The 23,612-nt window shown below is 41.4% G+C and overlaps 1 protein-coding gene across 4 annotated transcripts in view; it reads right to left on the bottom strand.

Moving 5' to 3' along the window:
* The window catches only part of C5H7orf57 (chromosome 5 C7orf57 homolog), a 262,894-nt gene that overhangs the window by 4,500 nt on the left and 234,782 nt on the right, over positions 1 to 23,612 (bottom strand). Inside the window, exons 7-8 of one of the 4 annotated variants that reach the window (XM_075828553.1) lie at positions 15,074 to 15,195; positions 13,420 to 13,503 (exon numbers count right to left, since the gene is read on the bottom strand). In XM_075828553.1, coding sequence (XP_075684668.1) covers positions 13,457 to 13,503; positions 15,074 to 15,195 — 169 coding nt within the window. In that variant the 3' untranslated portion in view covers positions 13,420 to 13,456. Of the gene's footprint in view, positions 1 to 13,419; positions 13,504 to 15,073; positions 15,196 to 23,612 lie in introns of those variants that run through there. The other 3 variants (XM_075828556.1, XM_075828555.1, XM_075828554.1) reach the window with 3 other exon arrangements.

Raw genomic sequence — 23,612 nt, 5'->3', positions numbered from 1 at the left:
CTTTCACTAGTAACAACACAGGTAAAAAATTCACTCTTAAAAACACAGGCTGACCTGCCAGTCGCAATTTGTCATCTATCTTATTAGCTGTATCTGCGGAGCACAATACTTTGGACGTAGTACCCAACCATTACATTGTTGCCTAAACCAACATTGTTAAAACTGTATGAAAAAAATGTGGACACATAGTATTCCCAAACATTGCACTTTAGCACATGGAGGAGATTTTAAATGCTACCAAATATTACCCATTGATTATATAGATGCCTCTCAACCGAATAGGTTTGAAACTCTTTGCCGATGATAGGTATACTGGATAGACAAGTTGAATACTCTAATTCCCACCAGTCTCAATGCTATTTCCGAAACAATACTTGAAACATTATAAATACTTTTATTATGTGTACTTTCGGCCAACCACTATTTATTCTCAAAAGTGAGACACTGTATGCATTTTATATACATTTACATACACTGATATACCAATGTTTTTTTTTTTAAATATTTTGTTTAGAAGCTATCCCTGTAAACACTAGGAACATACTACATAAACTACACCAATTACCCTCAAAAGTGTGATTTTTGTATGTATTGTGATATTTATGAGTATATTCACATTGTACTTTTTCAGCTATTATTGTTGCTATTTTTTGTTTTTCTTGCTTTTTTTTTTTTATTACTATCAATGCTTACTTGATATTTATTCCTACTATTGGTAGCAAACTCACACTGTGCTTTTTTATGTCTTTTTTTTTCTTTATCGAAATTTATTAGAGTTTCAATACAAATATACAATAAGAATACAATTGCATATAAAACAAGTGACAGTTTGACTGAAACACATCAGTATAACACAGGTGAATACAATAAAGAGTATATATAATGTCAAAAAACAAAAAGTTTACATTGGCAGATGAAGCATATAATGAAAATGTAAAAAGGGGATTGGAAAAGGAAGGAGGACAGGTAAGGTGAGGAGGGAAGACCTCGACCGAAAACGCGTTAATGGCCAAAGACATTCAGGTGTTATCTTCCAGCCAACGAGAAAGTGCATCACTCTCTGTAAACAGAATCCAACCCTTCCAGGTATTTAGGTATCTGTCATGCTTTCCATTATCCTTTGCCAGGAGACTCTCCATTCTTATGATATGATTCAATTCGGTTACCCATTCACGTAGAGAAGGGCGTTCTGTAGATTTCCAGTGTCTAGGAATCACACATCTGGCTTCTGAATAAATATATTTTCAGACATTTTCTTACAGAATTGTGACATTGCCTGGTAAAAGGGACAATAGACCTATACCTGGTTCAATAGGCAATTGAGAGTCAAAAAGTACATTATATAGCGTGAATATGTTAGTCCAAAAAGGAGACAGAATGGGACACTCCCACCATATGTGTAACATGGTCCCCAAAGCAGAAAGGCATCGCCAACAATGTTCAGACACGGAGGGAAAAGCTCTGTGTAGCAAGTCCGGATAATGATACCATCGGGTAAGAATCTTAAAATTATTTTCCTGTGCATAGCAAGCTGTGGGCAGTTTATGTGTAAGCAAAAATATTTTATGCCAATCCTCATCCTGTATATGAAACCCTAATTCACGTTCCCATGCCTGCAAGTATCGAAGCTGCGAAAGATCAGAGAAAGAACGAAGTAATGCATGTGGAGTTGATAAAAGTTTAGAAGGTATAGAGGGTAGCAATATAAAAGTTTCCAGTGCAGCTTTGTCTAAGTTGAGAGCCGCGCAATCTGAGAAATATGAGATGTATGCTCTAAGCTGGAGATATTCCATCCAAGACAATCTTTTGTGAGGACAAGATACACTAAGAGACGAGAGAGCAGGAAGTTCGTGTGTAGTGGATAGTGTGGAAGAGAGTCTAACATTGTCCCATCTACTCCAGGAAATAAACTCCTCCACTCCCACCGCTGGTGTGAAGTCAGGATTGTCAAATAAAGGAGTAAAAGGTCCAGGACAATGTGTCAGGTTTGAAGACACTGCATCCCTATCCCAGGCCACCAAAAAGTGTTGAGTCAACAATGGTAACATGTGTATTTCTGTGCGGTTTGTCAATCCACGGAAGAGATGTTAGACATAAAGGTGAGATTTCAAATTCCAGTCTAACCCATTGTTTGTGAGTAAATGATCTAAACCAATCAGCGACTCTCATTAGAAGAGCCGCAGAATGATACTTTTTGAAATCAGGTAACCCCGCCCCTCCTTCCAACTTAGGCCTACAGAGCACTGTCATGCTTATCAGAGGTTTCTTAGAGCCCCAGATAAATTTATTTATGGCTCTTTGCAATGGACGGAAATATGATTGTGTGGCCAGAATCGGTACAGTTTGAAATATATGTAAAAATCTGGGTAAGATGTCCATTTTGACAGCATTGATCCGGCCAAACCAGCAAAGGTGTACCGAGGAATACCGCTCCAAATCTTTCAAAGTACGATGCAATAAAGAGATGTAGTTCAAATGGAACAGCACCGTCAAATCCTGTGGTATATGGATCCCCAAATACTTTAGGGATTCCTATTGCCATTTAAATGGAAAATTTTGTTTTAAGTGTTCGACCGAGTCAAGGCTGAGAGATAATTTAATACTTCAGCCTTAGAGTAGTTAACTTTAAAATTGCTAAGCTGACTGAAACTTTCAAATTCTTTAATTATAGATGGTAAAGTCATGATAGATTCTGTTACATATAACAGGAGGTCATCCGCATAAAATGCATGTTTAGTATGAAGTGATCTCACAATTATTCCCTTTATGGATGGGTTATTACGTATGGCATTAGCCAAATGTTCCATAGTAAGTACATATAGAATAGGGGATAACAGGCAACCCTGTCTAGTACCATTTGAAATATGTAGTGAATCCGACAGCAAACCGTTCACACGAACCCGAGCGGTAGGTTTTGTGTAAAGGGACATGATCCTCCCAAGCATATTTTGACCTAAACCAATTTGTGACAAGGTCTTCTGGAGGAATTGCCAACTGACCCTGTCAAAAGCCTTCTCAGCGTCTACTGAGAGCAGACAGGCTGGGATACGTTTTTTTTGGGCATAGGACATGAGAAGTATGGTTTTATTCGTATTATCCCACCTGATCATCATGAATGAGAGAGGGTAATATAGGGGAGATGCGTGACACAATGGTCTATGCAAATAATTTTACATACACATTGATAAGCGAGATCGGGCAGAAGTTAGGGCAAGACGTGTAGAACTTCATCAACAGTGAAGTCAGTTTCCAAGGTGTCAGATTCTGAATGAGAAAGAGTAGGAAGCGGAGTCTCCGTTAAATACATGTCAATTTTGGACTGCAAAGATTCGACTGGTATATCGTGTAAACTGCCTTTAATATTATACAGAGATGAATAGTATTGCTGGAAGCATGTGGCAATGTCCTTCGGATCAGAAACCACTTGACCCGAAGCAGTATGTAATTTAGGAATATAAGCAGCCTGGGACCTAGGATGCAGTGCCCTTGCAAGAGGTCGTCCACACTTGTCAGCAAATTCATAAAAGAATATACGGTTGCTGTCCCTATACCGAGTGTAAGATTGATCGAGAAGGGCCCTGAGTTGAGTTCTCACAACGTCGAGTTCTGAGAGTGTAGAGGAGAGTTGTGAATGTTTATGCTGAGTTTCAAGAACACCAATCTTATCCAACAGTCTCGTCATCCGTGCACCCTTCTCCCTCTTCAAGCGGGACCCATGTTGAATGAGAACTCCTCTCAACACACACTTCAAAGCCTCCCATTGTACTGGTAAGGCGGTTGTATCAGCCATGTGGTTATGAAGGAAGGACTGAATGGAGTCTTTCAATCCGGTCATACAAAAAGTGTCATTCAGAAGGTTGTCATTCAACTTCCAGTTCCTAAAATGAGTCGGTCTATCTGGAATGTCTAAAATTAGATACATCGGAGCATGGTCTGACCAAATTATATTACCGATCAGTGTTGTGGGTCTCCACGTAAGGAGATGACTATGAAGGAAGATGTCAATCCTACTGTAAGATTTATGCAGCGCAGATAAATAGGTATAGTCCTTGGCGCATGCTTCATCCACACGCAAAACGAGAACCAACTGCATAGAATGCAGTGTGGAAGATAGAGCAGACATATGAGATCTAGGTACCAAACTTTTACCGGAGAATGAATCAAGATTTTTATCAAAAACAAGATTAAAATCACCCCCAATTACCAAGAGACCCTCCATAAAGTCCTCCAACTTCCGCAGCAACGACCTGCAAACCCGCGCCTGATCCTGATTAGGTAAGTAAAAATTTGCCAACGTAAGCACCTTGCCATGCAAAGAAACTTTTACAAAAAGATATTGGCCCTCCGCATCCGACATCGTCCCGAATACCCCATGTAAGAGAGATTTATGAATGGCAATACTGACACCTTTACTTTTGGACTCCGCATTCGTGCTATGATACCACGTAGAATAGTAATTGGTATTGAGACGAGGAATATGAGCAGTTTTAAAATGGGTCTCTTGTAAAAATAAAAGTTGAACCCTTTCCTTATGCATATCATATAAGATCTGCGTGCGTTTTTCTGGCATATTGAAACCCCTAACATTTAGGGTACACATCTTCAGCGAGGCCATCCCTCCACACAGAAAAGACGGGAAAAGATAGGTAAAAACAAAAAAGGAAAGGGAGATAAAATAATAAAGAAAATGAGGAAGTACCAACTCTCTGATGACTAAATCAGAGAGATAATCACTGACAAAGTTACTCTTTGTGATTCCCTAAGTGGAAGAGTGACTAGTTAGAAACCAAGCGAATGCTAGACCACCACTCCAGCACAACTTATAATAAAGAAAAATAATAAGAAATAAAGAAAAATAGAAATAACTGATAAGAGAGCAGCACAGTACAATAAGGACTGTAGAGAACACCCGTAATAATCATAATATCCATTACAATATGACATCAGAAAAATATATTCGGCTAGAATATCTCTTGATAAAATAAAAAAAACAAAAGCGAAGCACAGCTACATGGTCCGTTTAGTTAGACATGTAAACTTCTGTCCAAATATACACTACCGTTCAAAAGTTTGGGGTCACCCAGACAATTTTGTGTTTTCCATGAAAACTCACACTTATATTTATCAAATGAGTTGCAAAATGACTAGAAAATATAGTCAAGACATTGACAAGGTTAGAAATAATGATTTTTATTTGAAATAATAATTTTCTCCTTCAAACTTTGCTTTCGTCAAAGAACGCTCCATTTGTAGCAATTACAGAATTGCAGACCTTTGGCATTCTAGCTCTTAATTTGCTGAGGTAATCGGGAGAAATTTCACCCCATGCTTCCAGAAGCCCCTCCCAAAAGTTGGATTGGCTTGATGGGCACTTCTTGCGTACCATAAGGTCAAGCTGCTCCCACAACAGCTCTATGGGGTTGAGATCTGGTGACTGCGCTGGCCACTCCATTACAGATAGAATACCAGCTGCCTGCTTCTTCCCTAAATAGTTCTTGCATAATTTGGAGGTGTGCTTTGGGTCATTGTCCTGTTGTAGGATAAATATTGGCTCCAATCAAGCGCTGTCCACAGGGTATGGAATGGTGTTGCAAAATGGAGTGATAGCCTTCCTTATTCAAAATCCCTTTTACCTTGTACAAATCTCCCACTTTACCAGCACCAAAGCAACCCCAGACATTACCTCCACCATGCTTGACAGATGGCGTCAGGCACTCTTCCAGCATCTTTTCAGTTGTTCTGCGTCTCACAAATGTTCTTCTGTGTGATCCAAACACCTCAAACTTCGATTCGTCTGTCCATAACACTTTTTTCCAATCTTCCTCTGTCCAATGTCTGTGTGCTTTTGCCCATATTAATCTTTTCCTTTTATTAGCCAGTCTCAGATATGGCTTTTTCTTTGCCACTCTGCCCTGAAGGTCAGCATCCCGGAGTCGCCTCTTCACTGTAGACGTTGACACTGGCGTTTTGCGGGTACTATTTAATGAAGCTGCCAGTTGAGGACCTGTGAGGCGTCTATTTCTCAAACTAGAGACTCTAATGTACTTGTCTTGTTGCTCAGTTGTGCAGCGGGGGCTCCCACTTCTCTTTCTACTCTGGTTAGAGCCTGTGTGTGCTGTCCTCTGAAGGGAGTAGTACACACCGTTGTAGGAAATCTTCAGTTTCTTGGCAATTTCTCGCATGGAATAGCCTTCATTTCTAAGAACAAGAATAGACTGTCGAGTTTCACATGAAAGCTCTCTTTTTCTAGCCATTTTGAGAGTTTAATCGAACCCACAAATGTAATGCTCCAGATTCTCAACTAGCTCAAAGGAAGGTCCGTTTTATAGCTCTTCTAAAAAGCAAAACTGTTTACAGCGGTGCTAACATAATTGCACAAGGGTTTTCAAGTGTTTTCTAATCATCCATTAGCCTTCTAACACAGTTAACAAACACAATGTACCATTAGAACACTGGAGTGATGGTTGCTGGAAATGGGCCTCTATACACCTATGTAGATATTGCATTAAAAACCAGACATTTGCAGCTAGAATAGCCATTTAGCACATTAACAATGTATAGAGTGTATTTCTGATTAATTTAATGCTATCTTCATTGAAAAAAACGGTGCTTTTCTTTAAAAAATAAGGAAATTTCTAAGTGACCCTAAACTTTTGAACGGTAGTGTATATATACATATATATACACACACTTATACATATACACACACACACACACACACACACTTTCATGCACATGTACAAACATCAGAACATTAAGCCCGTGAAGAGAAGTACTTGTGGATAGTGCAAACGAACCAAAACCGCCTCTGTTTCAAGTAGACAAAAATATACCCCACAACGGTAATCGTTCACATTTAAAGCATGTTACAATAGAGTAGAAGTAAACAGCATACAACCACAACTGTCAACCCTGTATCAGGAACATAATACAGAATACATATGAATACAATTATGAAAATACTGCGCCGAAGACAAAGAGGGTTGAAAGTAAACCAATTTCGAATGAGTATAAATACTCACAAAAGCCCTCAGGGTTCTGGGGCAGGGTCCATATGTTGCCTTTCCAGTCCACGTCCTCGCATGGCCGGAGATCTACCGCGACGGCCTTGACGTAATCATTGGGGAAGTAATGGAGTTGAGGGCCAGTCCAATATGGAAACTAGGGATATCCAGGGCCTCGCAGAACTTTGGAATGTAATCTAGATCCCGGACAAAGAAGAGAACACCATCCTTCCGTACTTGAAGTTGAAAAGGATATCCCCATGAATAGGGAATCCCGTGTTCACGAAGAACATCCAATAATGGACGCAAATTCCGGCGTTTGTTCAAAAGTCATTTTGGATAGGTCAGATAGAAGCTGAAGTTTGTTCCCCTCCCATATAATATCTCCTTTGTCCCTGGCTTTACGTAGTAATTCCTCCTTGAGCGTGAAATAATGAATGCGACACAAAATGTCTCTCGGCTTGTCTGGATCAGAGTTTCTAAGACACAAAGTCTGGTGTGCTCTGTCAATTTACAGGGCAGATTCAGGTTCACGAACCAGAAGAGAGTTGAATAAGCCCTTAAGCGTAGGAACAATAGCTGCAGTATTGTAAGTTTCAGGAAGACCTGGTACGCGCGATTCTCATGATCCATGATTAAACAACATATGGATTTGTGGAGTATGTTGCTCTAGTGTTGACTGTTGAGAAACTTGTACATGTAAGGCAGCAGTAATATCTACATCCATTCGTTGTACCGGATCTGTAAGCTGAGAAAGATTGCAGGTCAGTGCCTGTATCTCAGATTTGTACGTGGTCTCCAGTCTGTGCACATTAGCTTCCATATCCCCCTTAGTAGGAACAGCAGCAAGTTGTTGTTTCAGCTCCAAAAGCATGTCACCTGAGACTGGGATCATATCGGTCACAGGCACATTCAGGCACGAAGAGGCAGTATTCTTCTGAGGTGAGGAAGAACCTGGAGAAGCAGCTCGGGCAGGAATGGGGGGGGGGGGGGAGCTGCACAAGAAGAATCCTGCACTGCACAGCCATTTCCCCTTGTCTGGTGTTCAGGGCCCGGCGGCACCATTTTGTAATTATCTCCCTTCACCGTGTCACCGAAATAAAGAAGGATACCGCTGGTGAGTAGCTCCTGTCGCGGTGTGGAAGGTGTGCCTGGAAGTTTGGGTGCTCTCCGGACCATTAGGGTGCCGTTCTCAGACAATAAAATATGCTAATGAGCGTGCTGGAGTACTGGCTAATCAGTAGCGGAGCAGTTAGTCTGCACATCCGCTCGGCGCCATTACCAGGCCACGCCCACCTTTTTATGTCTTTTAATGTTGTTTTTGAATATCATTTTAAACATCAAAATATTATCGCTAACTATAAAAATTTCACTCGAATGGCATCTGCCTTAACCCCTTAAGGACGCAGCCTAGTTTTGGCCTTAAGGCTCTGAGCCCATTTTTCAAATCTGACATATTTCACTTTATGTGGTAATAACGTCGGAATGCTTAAACCTATCCAAGCGATTCTGAGATTGTTTTCTCGTGACACATTAGGCTTCATGTTCGTTGTAAAATTTGGTCGATATATTCAGTGTTTATTGGTGAAAAATTGCAAAATTTAGACAAAATTTTGAAAAAATAGCATTTTTCAGAATTTAAATGCATCTGCTTGTAAAACAGACGGATATACCACCCAAAATAGTTACTAGTTCACATTTCCCATATGTCTACTTTAGATTGGCATCGTTTTTTGAACATTTTATTTTTCTTCGACGTTACAAGGCTTAGAACATAAACAGCAATTTCTCATATTTTTAAGAACATTTCAAAAGCCTTTTTTTTAAGGTACCTCTTGAGTTCTGAAGTGGCTTTGAGGGGCCTATGTATTAGAAACCCTGCTAAAACACTCCATTTTAAAAACTAGACCCCTCAAAGTATTCAAAACAGCATTTAGAACATTTTTTTAACCCTTCAGGCATTTCACAGGAATTAAAGCAAAGTGGAGGTGAAATTTGCAAATTTCATTTTTCTTGCTGAATTTCAATTTTATTCAATTTTTTTTCTGTAACACAGAAGGTTTTACCAGAGAAATACTACTAAATATGTATTGTCCAGAGTCTGCAGTTTTTAGAAATGTCCCACATGTGGCTCTAGTGTGCTCATGGAATTAAACACAAGCCCTAGAAGCAAAGAAGCATTTTGAGGCCTCTTTTTTATTAGAATATATTTTAGGCAGCATGCCAGGTTTGAAAAGGTGTTGAGGTGCCAAAACAGTAGGAATCCCCCAATAGTGACCCAATTTTGGAAACTACACCCCTCAAGGAATTCATTTATGGTTGTTGTTACCATTTTGACCGCATAGTTTTTTCACAGCACGTATTTGAATTGGGCTGTGAAATGAAAAAAAATTCATTTTTCCAATAAAATGTCATTTGTGATCAAAATTTCTTCTTTTCACAGGGAACAAAATACCCCATTTTGTTGCCCAATTTGTCCTTAGTGCGGCAATACCCCATTTGTGGTGATAAACTGCCGTTTGGGCCCATGGGAGGGCTTAGAAGGAAAGGAGCGCAATGTGTTGTTGGAGTCCAGATTTTGCTGGATTGGTTTTCGGGTGCCATGTCGCATTTGCAGAGCCTCAGAGGTATCAAAGCAATGGAAACCCACCAGAAGTGACCCCATTTTGGAAACTACACCCCTCAAGGAATTCAAATATGGTTGTTGTTACAATTTTGACCGCACAGTTTTTTTCACAGCACCTATTTAAATTGGGCTGTGAAATGAAATAAATGTAATTTTTTCCAATAAGATGTAATTTTTTTATCAAAATTTCTTATTTTCACAGGGAACAAAATACCCCATTTTGTTGCCCAATTTGTCCTGAGTGCAGCAATACCCCATTTGTGGCGATAAACTGCTGTTTGGGCCCATGGGAGGCCTTAGAACGGAAGGAGTGCTATGTGTTCTTTGGAGTGCAGATTTTGCTGGTTTGGTTTTCGGGTGCCGTGTCGCATTTGCAGAGCCCCAGAGGTATCATAGCCATGGAAACCCACCACAAATTACCCCATTTTTGAAACTACACCCCTCAAGGAATTCATTTATGGGTGTTCTGACCATTTTGACCCCATAGTTTTTTCACAGAACTTATTTGAATTGGGCTGGGAATTAAAACAAAATTATTTTTTTCAAATAATATGTAGATTTGGCTGAAAATTTCTTATTTTCACAAGAAACAAAATACCCCATTCTGTTGCGCAATTTGTTCTGAGTGCCGCAATACCCCACTTGTGGTGATAAACTGCCGTTTGGGCCCATGGGAGGGCTCAGAAGGAAAGGATCACCATTTGGCCTACTGGGGATTTTCTAGTGCGAAGTCATGTATGCAGAAGCCCCTGAGGTACCAGTACAGTTGAAACCCGCAAGAAGTGACCCCGTTTTAAAAACGACACCCTTAAGGCATTCATCTAGAGGTGTAGTGAGCATTTTGACCGGAGACCTACACCCCATAAACTGTAATGTGGGTTCTCCCGGGTATGGCAATACCCTACATGTGGCTGGTATCAGCTGCCTGGGCACACAGCAGGGCCCAGAGGGGAAAGACGAGGGGGGATAAGCTGTGCAGAGTGCATCAGGGTAAGTAAAATTGGGGTAAATTATAAACCAAGGGATGTATGAGAAATTTTAAAACACTCTTTCATACAGAGCTCTGGTTATTCGGGACACGTGTCACATTGATATATTGTGTCATCCCTTATCGCCCTCTTATAGCAGACTTTGCACCTCTTTTGACCTTTTTCCCTTCTTGCCAGTTTGGGGAACTTCTCCTGGAAAGTGTTGCCGCCCTGGTACGATGCGTGTTGCCCCCGCTTCCAGAAGTACTGGGTGCCCCCCCTTCTTGGTCCATAAAGATTAGGTTCTTGATAATCACCTCTTGAAATTCCAGGAAAGTTCCCCTCTGGCCTGTACATCGACGTAGCACGTACACATTGTACAAAGCCATCGGTATGATGTGTACGGCCAGCTTCTTATACCACACCACATGGCGCTGTAGGGCTTCAGGACTTGATCTGACAAGTCCACCACTCCCATGTACCTATTGTAGTCCAGGATGCAGTCTAGTTTGGGGGTGTCCTTTCCTTCATATATCCTAAATCTGTAGGTATACCCTGATGCACTCTCGCACAGCTTATACATCTTCACGCCATTCCTTGCCCTCTTACCCGACAGTTACTCACAGAATTGAACCCTCCCTTTAAAATGTACCAAGGACTCATCAATAGAAATACACTTCTCGGGGGTGTATGCTTGGGAAAACCGGGCACTGAAACGGTTTAATAGGGGTCTCCGTTTATACAAACGGTCAAAACTGGGGTCATCTCGGGGTGGGCACAGCTCATTATCAGTATAATATAAGAAGCGAAGTATTGCCTAATTCATTTATTTTTTTAGGTTACAGTTCAGTTCTGAAGTTGCTTTGAGGGGCCCATATATTAGAAACCCCAATCAAACAGCCCATTTTAGAAACTAGACCCCTCAAAGTATTCACAACAGCATTTAAAAAGTTTATGAACCCTTTAGGTGTTTCACAGAAATTTAGAGCAAAGTAGAGGTGAAATTTAAATTTATTTTTTTGTCAGAAAATCCTCTTTATACCATTTTTTTTATTACACAAAAGGATTTATCAGAGAAACGCAACTTAATACTTATTGCCCAGATTCTGCAGTTTTGAGAAATATCCCACATGTGGCCCTAGTGCGGTAATGGACTGAAGCACCGGCCTCCGAAGTAAAGGAGCACCTAGTGGATTTTGAGGCCTCTTTTTTATTAGGCACCATGTCCGGTTTGAAGAGGTCTTGTGGTGCCAAAACATTGGAAACCCCCCAAAAGTGACCCCAATTTGGAAACTAGACCCCTCGAGGAATGCATTGTAGTTTTCTTGGAGTGCATGCGGCTTTTTGATCAGTTTTTATTCTATTTTTAGGTGGCGTGGTTACTAAAAAACAACAATTCTACTATTGTTTTTTTATTCTATTTTTTTTACAGCGTTCACCGTGCGCTATAAATGACATTCACTTTATTCTGCAGGGTGATACGATTACGGCGATACCCTATGTTTATAGTTTTTTTTTATGTCTTATGGTGTTTGCACAATAAAATACGTTTTGGAAAAAAAAAAATATTTTTCAATCAATAAAGCCGTGCGATGACTTATTTTTTGCGTAACAAACTGTAGTTTCGTTCAGTACCATATTTAGGTACATGCGACTTTTTTATCTCTTTTTATTCCATTTTTTGGGAGGTGAAGTGACCAAACAATTGTGATTGTGGTACGGTTTATTATTATTTTCTTTTACGGCGTTCACCGTGCGGGATAAATAATGACATAATTTTGTAGTTCAGGGCGTTACGGACGCGGCGATACCAATTATGTATAGTTTATTTGTTTGTTTATATATTTTTATTAATAATAAATGACTGATAAGGTAAAAAGGGGGATTTTTACTTTTAATACTTTTAAAACTTTTATTTTCTTATTTTTACACATCTTTTTTTTACTTTATTACTTTGTCCCACTAGGGGACTTGAGGGCAGGAGGCCCTGATCGCTATTCTAATACACCGCACTACATGCGTAGTGCAGTGTATTAGAACTGTCAGCTACTCACTGACAGCAAGCATAGTGGGTCCTGACTTTGTCAGGACCCACTAGGCTTCCGTCTATGGCATAGCCGGACGCCATTGTTTGGTGTCCGGTTGCCATAGTCACCATCGCCAGCCGCTATCGCGTAGCAGGCCGGCGATGGCAGCTTAACCCCTAAAAAGCCGCAATCTCTATAGAACGCGGCTTTTAAGGGGTTAATCAGCGGGGACACAGCGATCGGTCCCCGCTGTAGGAGCTGTGACAGCTGCTGTACGAGACCGCAGCTGTCACAGCTCCTGTATGTGTCGGCAGGACGGAAGAAACGGCCGTTACTCCCGAGACGTACTATTAGGTCATGGAGCGCGAACGATACAGCTACCATGACCTAATAGTACGTCCAGGAGCAGGAAGGGGTTAAATCAAAATAGATGTGATTTATCTGTACTCTCCATACTTTCCTATGCACTTACAAAACAATATATTGTTAAAGATTGACGCCAGTTTTAAAACTAAATAATATTTTTAGAACACATTGAGAATTTCCACATATTCTATCATTTTTGTACATATCCCCTCGTCTTACCTACCCACTGACATTCCGCACATCTTAGTAACAGTTGCTATGGATGCTCCTTTCTCGCAACCAATGAATGCGCAGTCCCAGCACATTCACTAGTCACTCTAGCTATTTGGGGTCAGATTGAATCCAGATATTTATATTATAAATATTATAAAATACTATACACCAGATCCCTCTTTATGTCCCCTCTCATGCCCACCTTGGATTGATTTATCATGCTTGCTTTGTGCCGCTGCGCGGCTCTGCCGTTCAGCGTGTCCACTTCCCGACTCCATCGAAGGAGCAGCTCCCGCTGTCTTTTAGAATCATATCATATAAGACAACAAAAAAACTTTTATAAGTCACTTGTAGTTCATTAAAGACTTGATACTTCAAACCTTGTTCGCTTCCTTCTGCAACACTAAGGCCCCATGCCCACTTCAGTTTTTTCCTTCAGGGTGCTATCCGTTTTTCTGACGGCTAGCACCCTGACCCATTCATTTCAATGGGGCCATGCACACTTCAGTTTTTTTTTACGGTCCCGTTGCTCCGTTCCAATCCAAAGTAGAGCATGTCCTACTTTGCTCCGAGACTCCGTGACCGTGAGGCCCATGCAAGTCAATGGGGCCGTCAAAAAAACTGAAGGCACACGGCCAGGCGGGCAGAAATACATTACAGAAATATTACACTAATCGGCAGCCACTTGTCTCTATCAATCACTGAGAGAGAAAAGAGGCTGCGGATTAAAAATAAAATAAAAAGCAGTTCATACGTACCCGGTCGTTGTCTTGGTGACGAGTCCCTCTTCTTCCTAAAGTCCGACCTTCCTTTCTGACGCGGCAACCTGTGATTGGCTGCAGAGGCCGCTGCAGCCTGTGATTGGCTGCAGAGGCGGTCACATGGGATGAAGCGTCATCTCTAGAGGCCGGCCTTCTGACATCATCCTGACGTGCGTGACCGCCACTACAGCCTGTGATTGGCTGCAGCGGCGACATGGATGAAACGTCATCGCTGGAGGCCGGACAGGAGGAATCTAAGTATGAATTTTTTCTTTTTATTACATTAAAATTTTATTTTCCGAGCGCCGAGCATGGTACTGAAAGTGTTACCGCCGATCAGTGCAGCCCATTAACGCTTTCAGCACCCTGAACAGTACCATGCTCGGCACCTCGGAAACACGGAGTGCACACGGCCGCTAAAACGGGCACACGGATCCGTCACAAACGGCCGTGAAAACTGTGTCGGAAGTGTGCACGAGGCCTAAGGACTAACAGCCAACTACAACCCAGGGAACCAGCGCCGCTTCAAGGGTGAATTTTTCTGCGTTTCATCATCTTCACTGGTTTTGATTCTCACTACTCCACTATCCATATCAAAATTTACAGTAAACAATGAGGATCACCAAAAAATGCTCCATTCTAGTGTAAACTATATTATCAGAAAAAAACATTGGCTAAAAAGTTGAAAAAAGCTAATATTTTCACGATTATTTTCAAACCATAAGCGTGAAAACTCTAAAATAGCAAAAAGGATGCGTATAAAAATTATAATAAAAGAAGCCTGCATTTTCTACGATTTATTTTTTTGCAAAAGTCACGTCGCTAGCCTAACAAATAAAAAAGTACTAGCCATTTAACTAATGCGTGATAAAAACGGCTAAACAGTGTCTGGTCCTGAAGGTTCAAAATAGCCAAGTCCTGAGTGGTTAAATAAGCATAAGGGGATGTATTGTATAATAATAATAATAATAATAATAATAATAATAATAATAACTACTAATACTTTCTAGATTGTAGGTAAAAACATTTTAAGAAATAAACAGTGATTTCTTCAGAACATTGTCATACATTTGCTGTATTTTGAATTGAAATAGAAAAAGTGATTTACCTTTCACTTTGGCCTTCTGTAAAGGTTTCTTATCTTGCTCATCATGCTGACGATGCCATTCATCCCCATATCCGTTGCTAAGCAATTTGCCGAAGTTAACGGAGTCATTTTTATTCTCCGGCCTGCAGTATAAATATGAGGACTAAGTGCAGGTAACATTTTTAAAAATCTTTTGCATATCATGATTTTGTTGTGCAAACAGCGTAAAACATAAAAATAAACTATATACATATGGTATCGCTGTAATTGTATTTACCCGCAGAATAAAGTAAACATGTCATTTATAACGCACATTGAACGCCGTAAAAAAAATAAGAAACAATAACCGTATTGCTGTTTATTTGGTCACCACGCCTCTCAAAATAGAAAAAAAAAGCGATTAAAAAGTTGCATGTACCCAAAAATGGTACCGATTAAAACGACAGATTGTCCTGCAAAAAATAAACCCTCACTTTGCACAAAAAAAAAACAAAAGGTTCTGGCTCTCAGAATATGGCAAAACACAATGTGCAAAGTGTGTTCCAAAAGGGGGGTAAAATCATTTATCAGTGCGACACTGTCCACACATCTATGAATTATTATTTATTTGTCGCATTATTATACCCTCTTATTATACCCTGATGTACTCCGCAGAGCTTACATATGTCCCCACATTATAAACTGAAATACCAGTAAAACCCCAAAACGGAACTACTACCTAGCAAAATCTGCACTCCAAAAGCCAAAATGGCGCTCAATTCCTTCTGGGCCCTACAGCGTGCCCAAACAGCAGTTTACCTCCACATATATGGCATTGCGCCATACCTGGGAGAACCCACGTAACAGTTTATGAGGTATTTATCTTCGGTGGCACAAGCTGGGTATAACACATTGTGCACTAAAATGGCATATCTCTGGAAAATCCACACACATTATTTACTAGTAAAAGAGTAGTATTGGGTCAAAATAATCACTGTAGGGGGCGTGGCCTGGCTGCCGAGCGGGATGGCTGCATGAGTGCATGAGAACAATATTGAATTCCGGGGTATACCTGAAAGTATAGCCCCTCATGCACTCGTGCAATATTTACATTCCTTCATGAAGATCATGCTTCCTACTTGTACTCCATCTGATATGACTATTGATAGAGCTCATATGGTCCCTCGCCCTAAACATCTGGATGACACTGTGCCTAGGGATGTGCTTGCCCGTATACATTTCTTTCTTAGGCCTCATGCACACAAACGTAAAAACGCCCGTAATCACGGGCCATAATAACGGGCCCATAGACTTCTATTGGCCACGGGTACCTTCCCGTTTGCTTACGGGAAGGTGCCTGGGCCGTTGAAAAATATGGAACATGTCCTATTTCAGGCCGTAATTACGGCACGGGCAGGCCCATAGAAGTCTATGGGGCTCCCATAATTACGGGTGGCTACGTGTGTGTGCACCACCGTAATTACGGGAGCGTTGCTAGGCGACGTCAGGGGATAGTCACTGTCCAGGGTGCTGCAAGAGTTAACTGATCGTCAGTAACTCTTTCAGCACCCGGGACAGTGACTACCGCTGGGGTTAATAGTATTAAAAGTTAACTTACCTGCTTCTTCATCCAGACCGGCCTCCAGGGATAACGTTTCATCCCATGTGACCGCTGCAGCCAATCACAGGCTTCAGAAATCACATGGACTGCCGCGTCATCCATGGTGGTGGGACTGGATGTCAAAAGAGGGACGCGTCACCAAGACAACGGCCGGGGTACGTATTAACTTATTTTACTTTCAATCACTGCGGAAACTCTGCCCGAAAGGGCTGCCCCTTCTCTCTATTCAGAACTGATAGAGAAGGGGCTGCCGATGAGTGCAGAGAAAACGGGTCCGTAAATACGGGTGAAATACTGGTAACACCGGACCCATATTTACTGGCACAGGTCCGTAAATACTGGTGGAATACGTATATGACCAAGGACCCGTATTTACGCCAGTATTTACCGGTGGAAAAAAAATATGTTCGTGTGCATGAGGCCTTACCAAGGAAAATTTAAAGGTGGCGGCAAGAAAAGCAGGCAAGCCACCTGAGCTGTACAGACATTTATCACTATATACAGATCTCTCAGCGGCAACACTTCAACTACGACGTCAATTGATACCTATCACATCCATTTTGAGGGAGAATAAGATCCTATACAAGTGGGGATTCCTGGTCCGTCTACTTATCACCAGAAACTATGTCCTCCATATTATAAAAAATGTGGAAGAGGGTGCAGCTCTACTACGAAAACTTGCATATGCCAAATGCGTCTTCATCGCAACAACCAACTCAACACATATCGGATGATTGGCAAAATGTTAGACCCCGAAGGCGAGACAAGATAGGAGGTTCAGACCTCAACTCTCAGGCGTTCCAGTCTGCTGTATTGTCCAGACTCAGTAATCAGAGACTCTGATTCTCTTCGCCCAACTATTTTAAGATAGCGGTGATGCTATACTTTTTTGCTATTGCACTCTTTGGAGCATCGTTAACTCTCTCATCTGCATTCATGTTTAATTGTTTATATGTTTTCATCCACAGTACAATTTGCTGTTCAGAGATGTATATCTTGAAATATACTGCCAAATTAACTGTTATGCATACTTTTGTAGATTGCCAAAGTCTAGATCAACGCTTGATATCCATCACTTTCTTAATATTTTACAATGGTACTTAAGATTAGGTGCCGAAAAACACGCCAATCACTTGATTACGTTTTTTATTTCCATAAATGGGAAAGTGCACTGTGAGGTCATATAACACACTTTTTTACGCAAGCATTATTAAAAAAGCGTTGCGTAAATAGAGAAGTGTCGGGTCAATTCTTTGCCACATAAAAAGCGCCAAATGTTCCCATAGTCAATGGGAGTCCTAATTATGCGCCAAAAAACTTGCAAAAAGCGCACACAAAGCCCACAAAAAAAAGCTTCAAAACCTGTATTTTAAAAACCGCTTCACAAGAAACACTAGTGTATTAGACACGTTCACATGTAATTTTTTCATATTCATATTACTATGGTCTCATGCACACTTCTGTTGCTCGTCATACGGCTGCAAATCACGGATCTGTGAAACATGGACTGCACACAGGTGGCTTCAGTGTGCCGTCCGTTGTTTCAACGGACCAAATAAATGCAATGGTCGAGACTGTTGTGCAAAAAATGGACAGAAATCGGACCTGTTCTATTTTTGTCAGAACGGCCACGCGGCTAAGTTAAAGAAAAACGGAAGTGTGCATGGCCCCATAGAAATGAATGGGTTAGGCCTCATGCACACGACCGTATCCGCAAATACTGAACACAAATACGGTTCCGTATTGCTTTACAGTCATCAGCAACGTACCCATTTCTGCTGAATGGTATCCGCAAATACGGTCCGTAGTGCATCCGTATTACATCCGTATCTACGGATCCGCAGAAAAAGAGGTCTGGTTGATGGGAAATCCCCCTTGTGTCGCTTAGCAACACTTCTGTATTTGCGGACGCACCTCCGTAGCCATCCGCAATTTTGGCTTCCCCCATAGACTTCTATGGAGGAGTCCGTGCCGCAATTGCAGACCAAGAACGGACATGTTCCATAATTCCCGGCACAATTCTGCAAAACGGACCCTCATCCGTAGCGATACGGAAAGGTGTCCGCGTTCAATGGAAGTGAATGGGTTAGGTGAACGTTTTTTACGGTCGTGTGCATAGGGCCTGAAGCATTTCACTAAAGTGTACTTGAGGCCTAACTTTATTTATTTTTTTGCAGGTCCCGCTGGACCTATTGGACTACGTCGTAGATTCGGTGGACTACTGCGATTATATACAGTTTTTGTTTAAATAAAATGGCTAGCTAGGATTGCGTGGGGGAGTTATTTCAATAAAAATATTTTCTTACTTCTGAGATTTTTTAATACTTTATTAATGCCTGCATAATGGCAGTTGTCTGTTTGACGACGTCCATTACGAAGGTGGCGCGTAGTGTGTGCCAGTAAAAAGGCTAGTACTAACCCCCCATTATTACGCCGGTACCCACCGCCACCGGGGGTGCTGGAAGATCCGGGTACAATCCAGCACCGGACCATCTGTAATGATGGATAAGCAATGTGGCGGCCTCAGGCTGGTATTAGGAGGCTGAGAAGGGCCAAAATACGTAGCCCTTCCCACCCTGGTAATGCTAGCCTGCTGATGGTATGTTATATCTGGCTGGTTATGAAAAATGGGCGGGGGGGGGAGACACGTAATTTTTTTTATTTATCTTTTTAAAAAAACAAACAAAACTAATAAATGGGGGGGGGGGGGTTCCACAGCGTTTAACTAGCCAAAAACAACATAGCAGCAGGCTAGCATTACCAGGGTAGGAAGGGCCATGGTTTTTGGCCCTTCCCAGCCTCATAATACCAGCCTGCAGCCACCGCAGTGCCCTACCATCACAACAGATGATTGGATGCTGGATTGTACCCGGCTCTTCCCGGCACCCCTGGTGGCGGTGGGTACTGGAGTAATAATGGGTGTTAGTGCTAGCCTTTTTACTGGCTAACAGTAAGCCCCGCCTTAGTAATGGATGTCATCAGACAGACAACTGCAATTATCGAGGCGCTAATAAAGTATCAAAAAAATATAAAAAAATATTTTTTTTTAAATAGAAACTCCCCCACACAATGCTCGTTAACAGTTTTATTTAAAAAACAAAGAAAAAGTAGATCATTGCAGTAGTACACCGAATCTACGACAGTCAAATAGGTCCAGTAGAACCTGCAAAACAAAAAAAAATAAATAAAAGTTAGCAATTTGAAAAATATAAATACTTATACACACCTACAGTAGTCTTCTCCCCTGCGCCACAATAAATACTAGGAGGTCAATGAACTATAGTATCTGTTGTGACGCACGGGACATAGAGATGAGCCCGAAATATTAATAGTTATTAACAACTCTGGTGCATCATGGAGCTCCAGCCCACAAATGGAAACCCACCCCCCCACACACACACACACCCAACCCCACAAGCACCCTGCACGCACACCCCAAACACACACAGACAACACCCAAGCCGCAAACCACCACACAACCCCCCCCCACCAGCACCCTGCATACAACCCCCCACAGACACCCCAGCACACACACCCCACAAGCACCCTGCACGCACCACCCGAAAGCCCCCTGCAAGCACAAATGCCCCCACACAGACCCCCACAAGCACCCTGTACGCACGAGATAGATAGATAGATAGATAGATAGATAGATAGATATGAGAGAAAGAGAGATAGGAGAGAGATGGAGGGCTACATGGATTGAGGGGCTACATGGATGGAGGGGCTACATGGATGGATAGATATCCGCCGTCCAGCAGCTCCAGCGAAAAGTATGCTGGGTGCACGCCTCAGGGATCCGACCAGAGTTCCCAATTCAATCCATATGTAAGCAAAAATAGGCAGCCAATTCAAAGATAGAAAAGTGATTTTCTTTATTTGCCCTGGTGCAACATTTCAGCTCAAATGCTTGAGCCTTTATCAAGCATGTGAGGGGGGGGGGGTCGTGAGGGAGGGGGTTGGGACGCCAGTCCAGCAAGCCCCTTTTTTTCAGTCATGTGGCAGGGCGCCTGATGGCAGTACCACTAGTACTGCCCTGATGGTGGCCCTGAGCACCCCCCCCCCACACACACACCTTATCTGCTATACTGCTGGGCTTTGACAAGATGGCACCGGTTTTCCCCCTACAAACCAGCTTCTATGCTGGTCACTGAACTGCGCATGTCACAGAGCATGCGCAGTTCAGAGTTAAAACGCCAGAAGCATAGCAGATAGGGACGGGAGCCGTTCCGATGTCCTATAGATGCCGTATTGCATCTGTGTATTTGTCGTGAAGAGACACATACACAGAAGCAATAAAAAATGGCAGCCCACATAAATAAAAAAAAGTGTAATGTAAAAAAATATACTTAATTCAATATGATATTAACCCCTTAACGACCAGGCCTATTTTGGCCTTAATGACCAAAAATTATTTTTTTTAATTTTTCTGATGTTCACATTCCAAGAGTTATAATTTTTTTATTTTTCCGTCGACTTAGGCATATGAGAGCTTGTTTTTTGTGGGACGAGTTGTGTTTTTCAATGGCACCATTGTTTGGTGCATATATTCTACTGATTAACTTTTATTAACTTTTTTGCGGGGAGGAAATTGAAAAAAACCTATTCCTGAATGTTTTTCGCGTTTTAAATTTACGCCGTTCACTGTGCGGCATAAATAACATGTTACCTTTACTCTACGGAACGGTATGATTACCACGATACCACACATGTATAGGTTTTTATATCTCTTACTACGTTTGCATAATAAGAAACTTTTTAAACAAAAATAATACATTTTTGCATAACCGCATTCCAAGAGCCACAACTTTATTATTTTTCCGTTGATATTGCCATATGTGGGCTTGTTTTTTGCGGGACAAAAGACTTAAATGCCGCGGTCGCTATTGACCACGGCATTTAATGGGTTAAACAGCTGAGATTGAAATTTCCTTTAATCTCAGCCGTTGCAGAAGGTGCCCGGCTGTCAGTCACAGTCAGGCTCCTGCAGGGATCGTGCGGGGCCAGCTTCTGTGCCCACGTGATTGCCATCACATACATGCACGAATAGGCTGCATTCCCCCACGTACATTTATGTAAAAATGCGGGAAGGGGTTAAAATAAATAAAAACACATAATAAAAATTATTTTTGTATGACACCTTTCCTTTAAATTGCCGTTCAAATTATGAATCCACTATGAAAACTTTACAAAGATGGTATTATACTCTGGATCGCTTGAGTAGAATATATCCAAATCTTTCATACTTATGCTGGATAGGCTGCGGGCAGCTGGGTGCCCTGCTTCATATCTTCTGGCAATGTCCACTTCTGAAATGTTATTGGCAATCGATCTTCTGTTTAATCTCAGATCTCGTTAATCTATCAATCCCTGACTCCCCTCAATTGGTGCTTTTATTTTTAGATCTCCATGTCGTACCTTTAAGATTTAGAATCCTGATATATAAAATACTGATAATGGCTAAAATTGCGGTACCGAGATACTGGAAATCTAACACCATACCACAAATTGCAGAGGTAATTTCCTCTATCAACAATAGCTTTCTTTATGAAAGAGTTATGGCATATGGATCGAATACTTTTAACTCTTTTTCGATGATATGAAGAAATAATTTAAATTGCACCTTCCAATAATACAACTACATATGTTATCTAATATTTTATTGAATGACAATGGACAGAAATGTAAGTAGTACATATAGAGCTAAGAATATATTCCGAGCAGTGGATTTGTTATGTACTGTGTCTTAAAGAGGCTCTGTCACCACATTATACACTACCGTTCAAAAGTTTAGGGTCACTTAGAAATTTCCTTATTTTTGAAAGAAAAGAACAGTTTTTTTCAATGAAGATAACATTAAATTAAGCAGAAATACACTCTATACATTGTTAATGTGGTAAATGACTATTCTAGCTGCAAACGTCTAGCTTTTAATGCATTATCTACATAGGTGTATAGAGGCCCATTTCCAGCAACCATCACTCCAGTGTTCTAATGGTACATTGTGTTTGCTAACTGTGTTAGAAGGCTAATGGATGATTAGAAAACACTTGAAAACCCTTGTGCAATTATGTTAGCACCGCTGTAAACTGTTTTGCTGTTTAGAGAAGCTATAAAACGGACCTTCCTTTGACCAAGTTGAGAATCTGGAGCATTACATTTGTGGGTTAGATTAAACTCTCAAAATAGCTAGAAAAAGAGAACTTTCATGTGAAACTCGACAATCTTTTCTTGTTCTTAGAAATGAAGGCTATTCCATGCGAGAAATTGCCAAGAAACTGAAGATTTCCTACAACGGTGTGTACTACTCCCTTCAGAGGACAGCTCAAACAGGCTCTAACCAGAGTAGAAAGAGAAGTGGGAGGCCCCGCTGCACAACTGAGCAACAAGACAAGTACATTAGAGTCTCTAGTTTGAGAAATAGACGCCTCACAGGTCCTCAACTGGCAGCTTCATTAAATAGTACCCACAAAATGCCAGTGTCAACGTCTACAGTGAAGAGGCGACTCCGGGATGCTGGCCTTCAGGGCAGAGTGGCAAAGAAAAAGCCATATCTGAGACTGGCTAATAAAAGGAAAAGATTAATATGGGCAAAAGCACACAGACATTGGACAGAGGAAGATTGGAAAAAAGTGTTATGGACAGACGAATCTAAGTTTGAGGTGTTTGGATCACACAGAAGAACATTTGTGAAACGCAGAACAACTGAATAGATGCTGGAAGAGTGCCTGACGCCATCTGTCAAGCATGGTGGAGGTAATGTGATGGTCTGGGGTTGCTTTGGTGCTAGTAAAGTGGGTGATTTGTACAAGGTAAAAGGGATTTTGAATAAGGAAGGCTATCACTCCATTTTGCAACGCCATGCCATACCCTGTGGACAGCGCTTGATTGGAGCCAATTTCATCCTACAACAGGACAATGACCCAAAGCACACCTCCAAATTATGCAAGAACTATTTAG

The sequence above is a fragment of the Rhinoderma darwinii genome, chromosome 5 (genome assembly GCF_050947455.1).
Source record: "Rhinoderma darwinii isolate aRhiDar2 chromosome 5, aRhiDar2.hap1, whole genome shotgun sequence".
Taxonomy (NCBI): domain Eukaryota; kingdom Metazoa; phylum Chordata; class Amphibia; order Anura; family Rhinodermatidae; genus Rhinoderma; species Rhinoderma darwinii.
The sequence above is the reverse complement of the archived record's forward strand: the minus strand, read 5'-3'. Positions and strand labels throughout refer to the sequence as shown.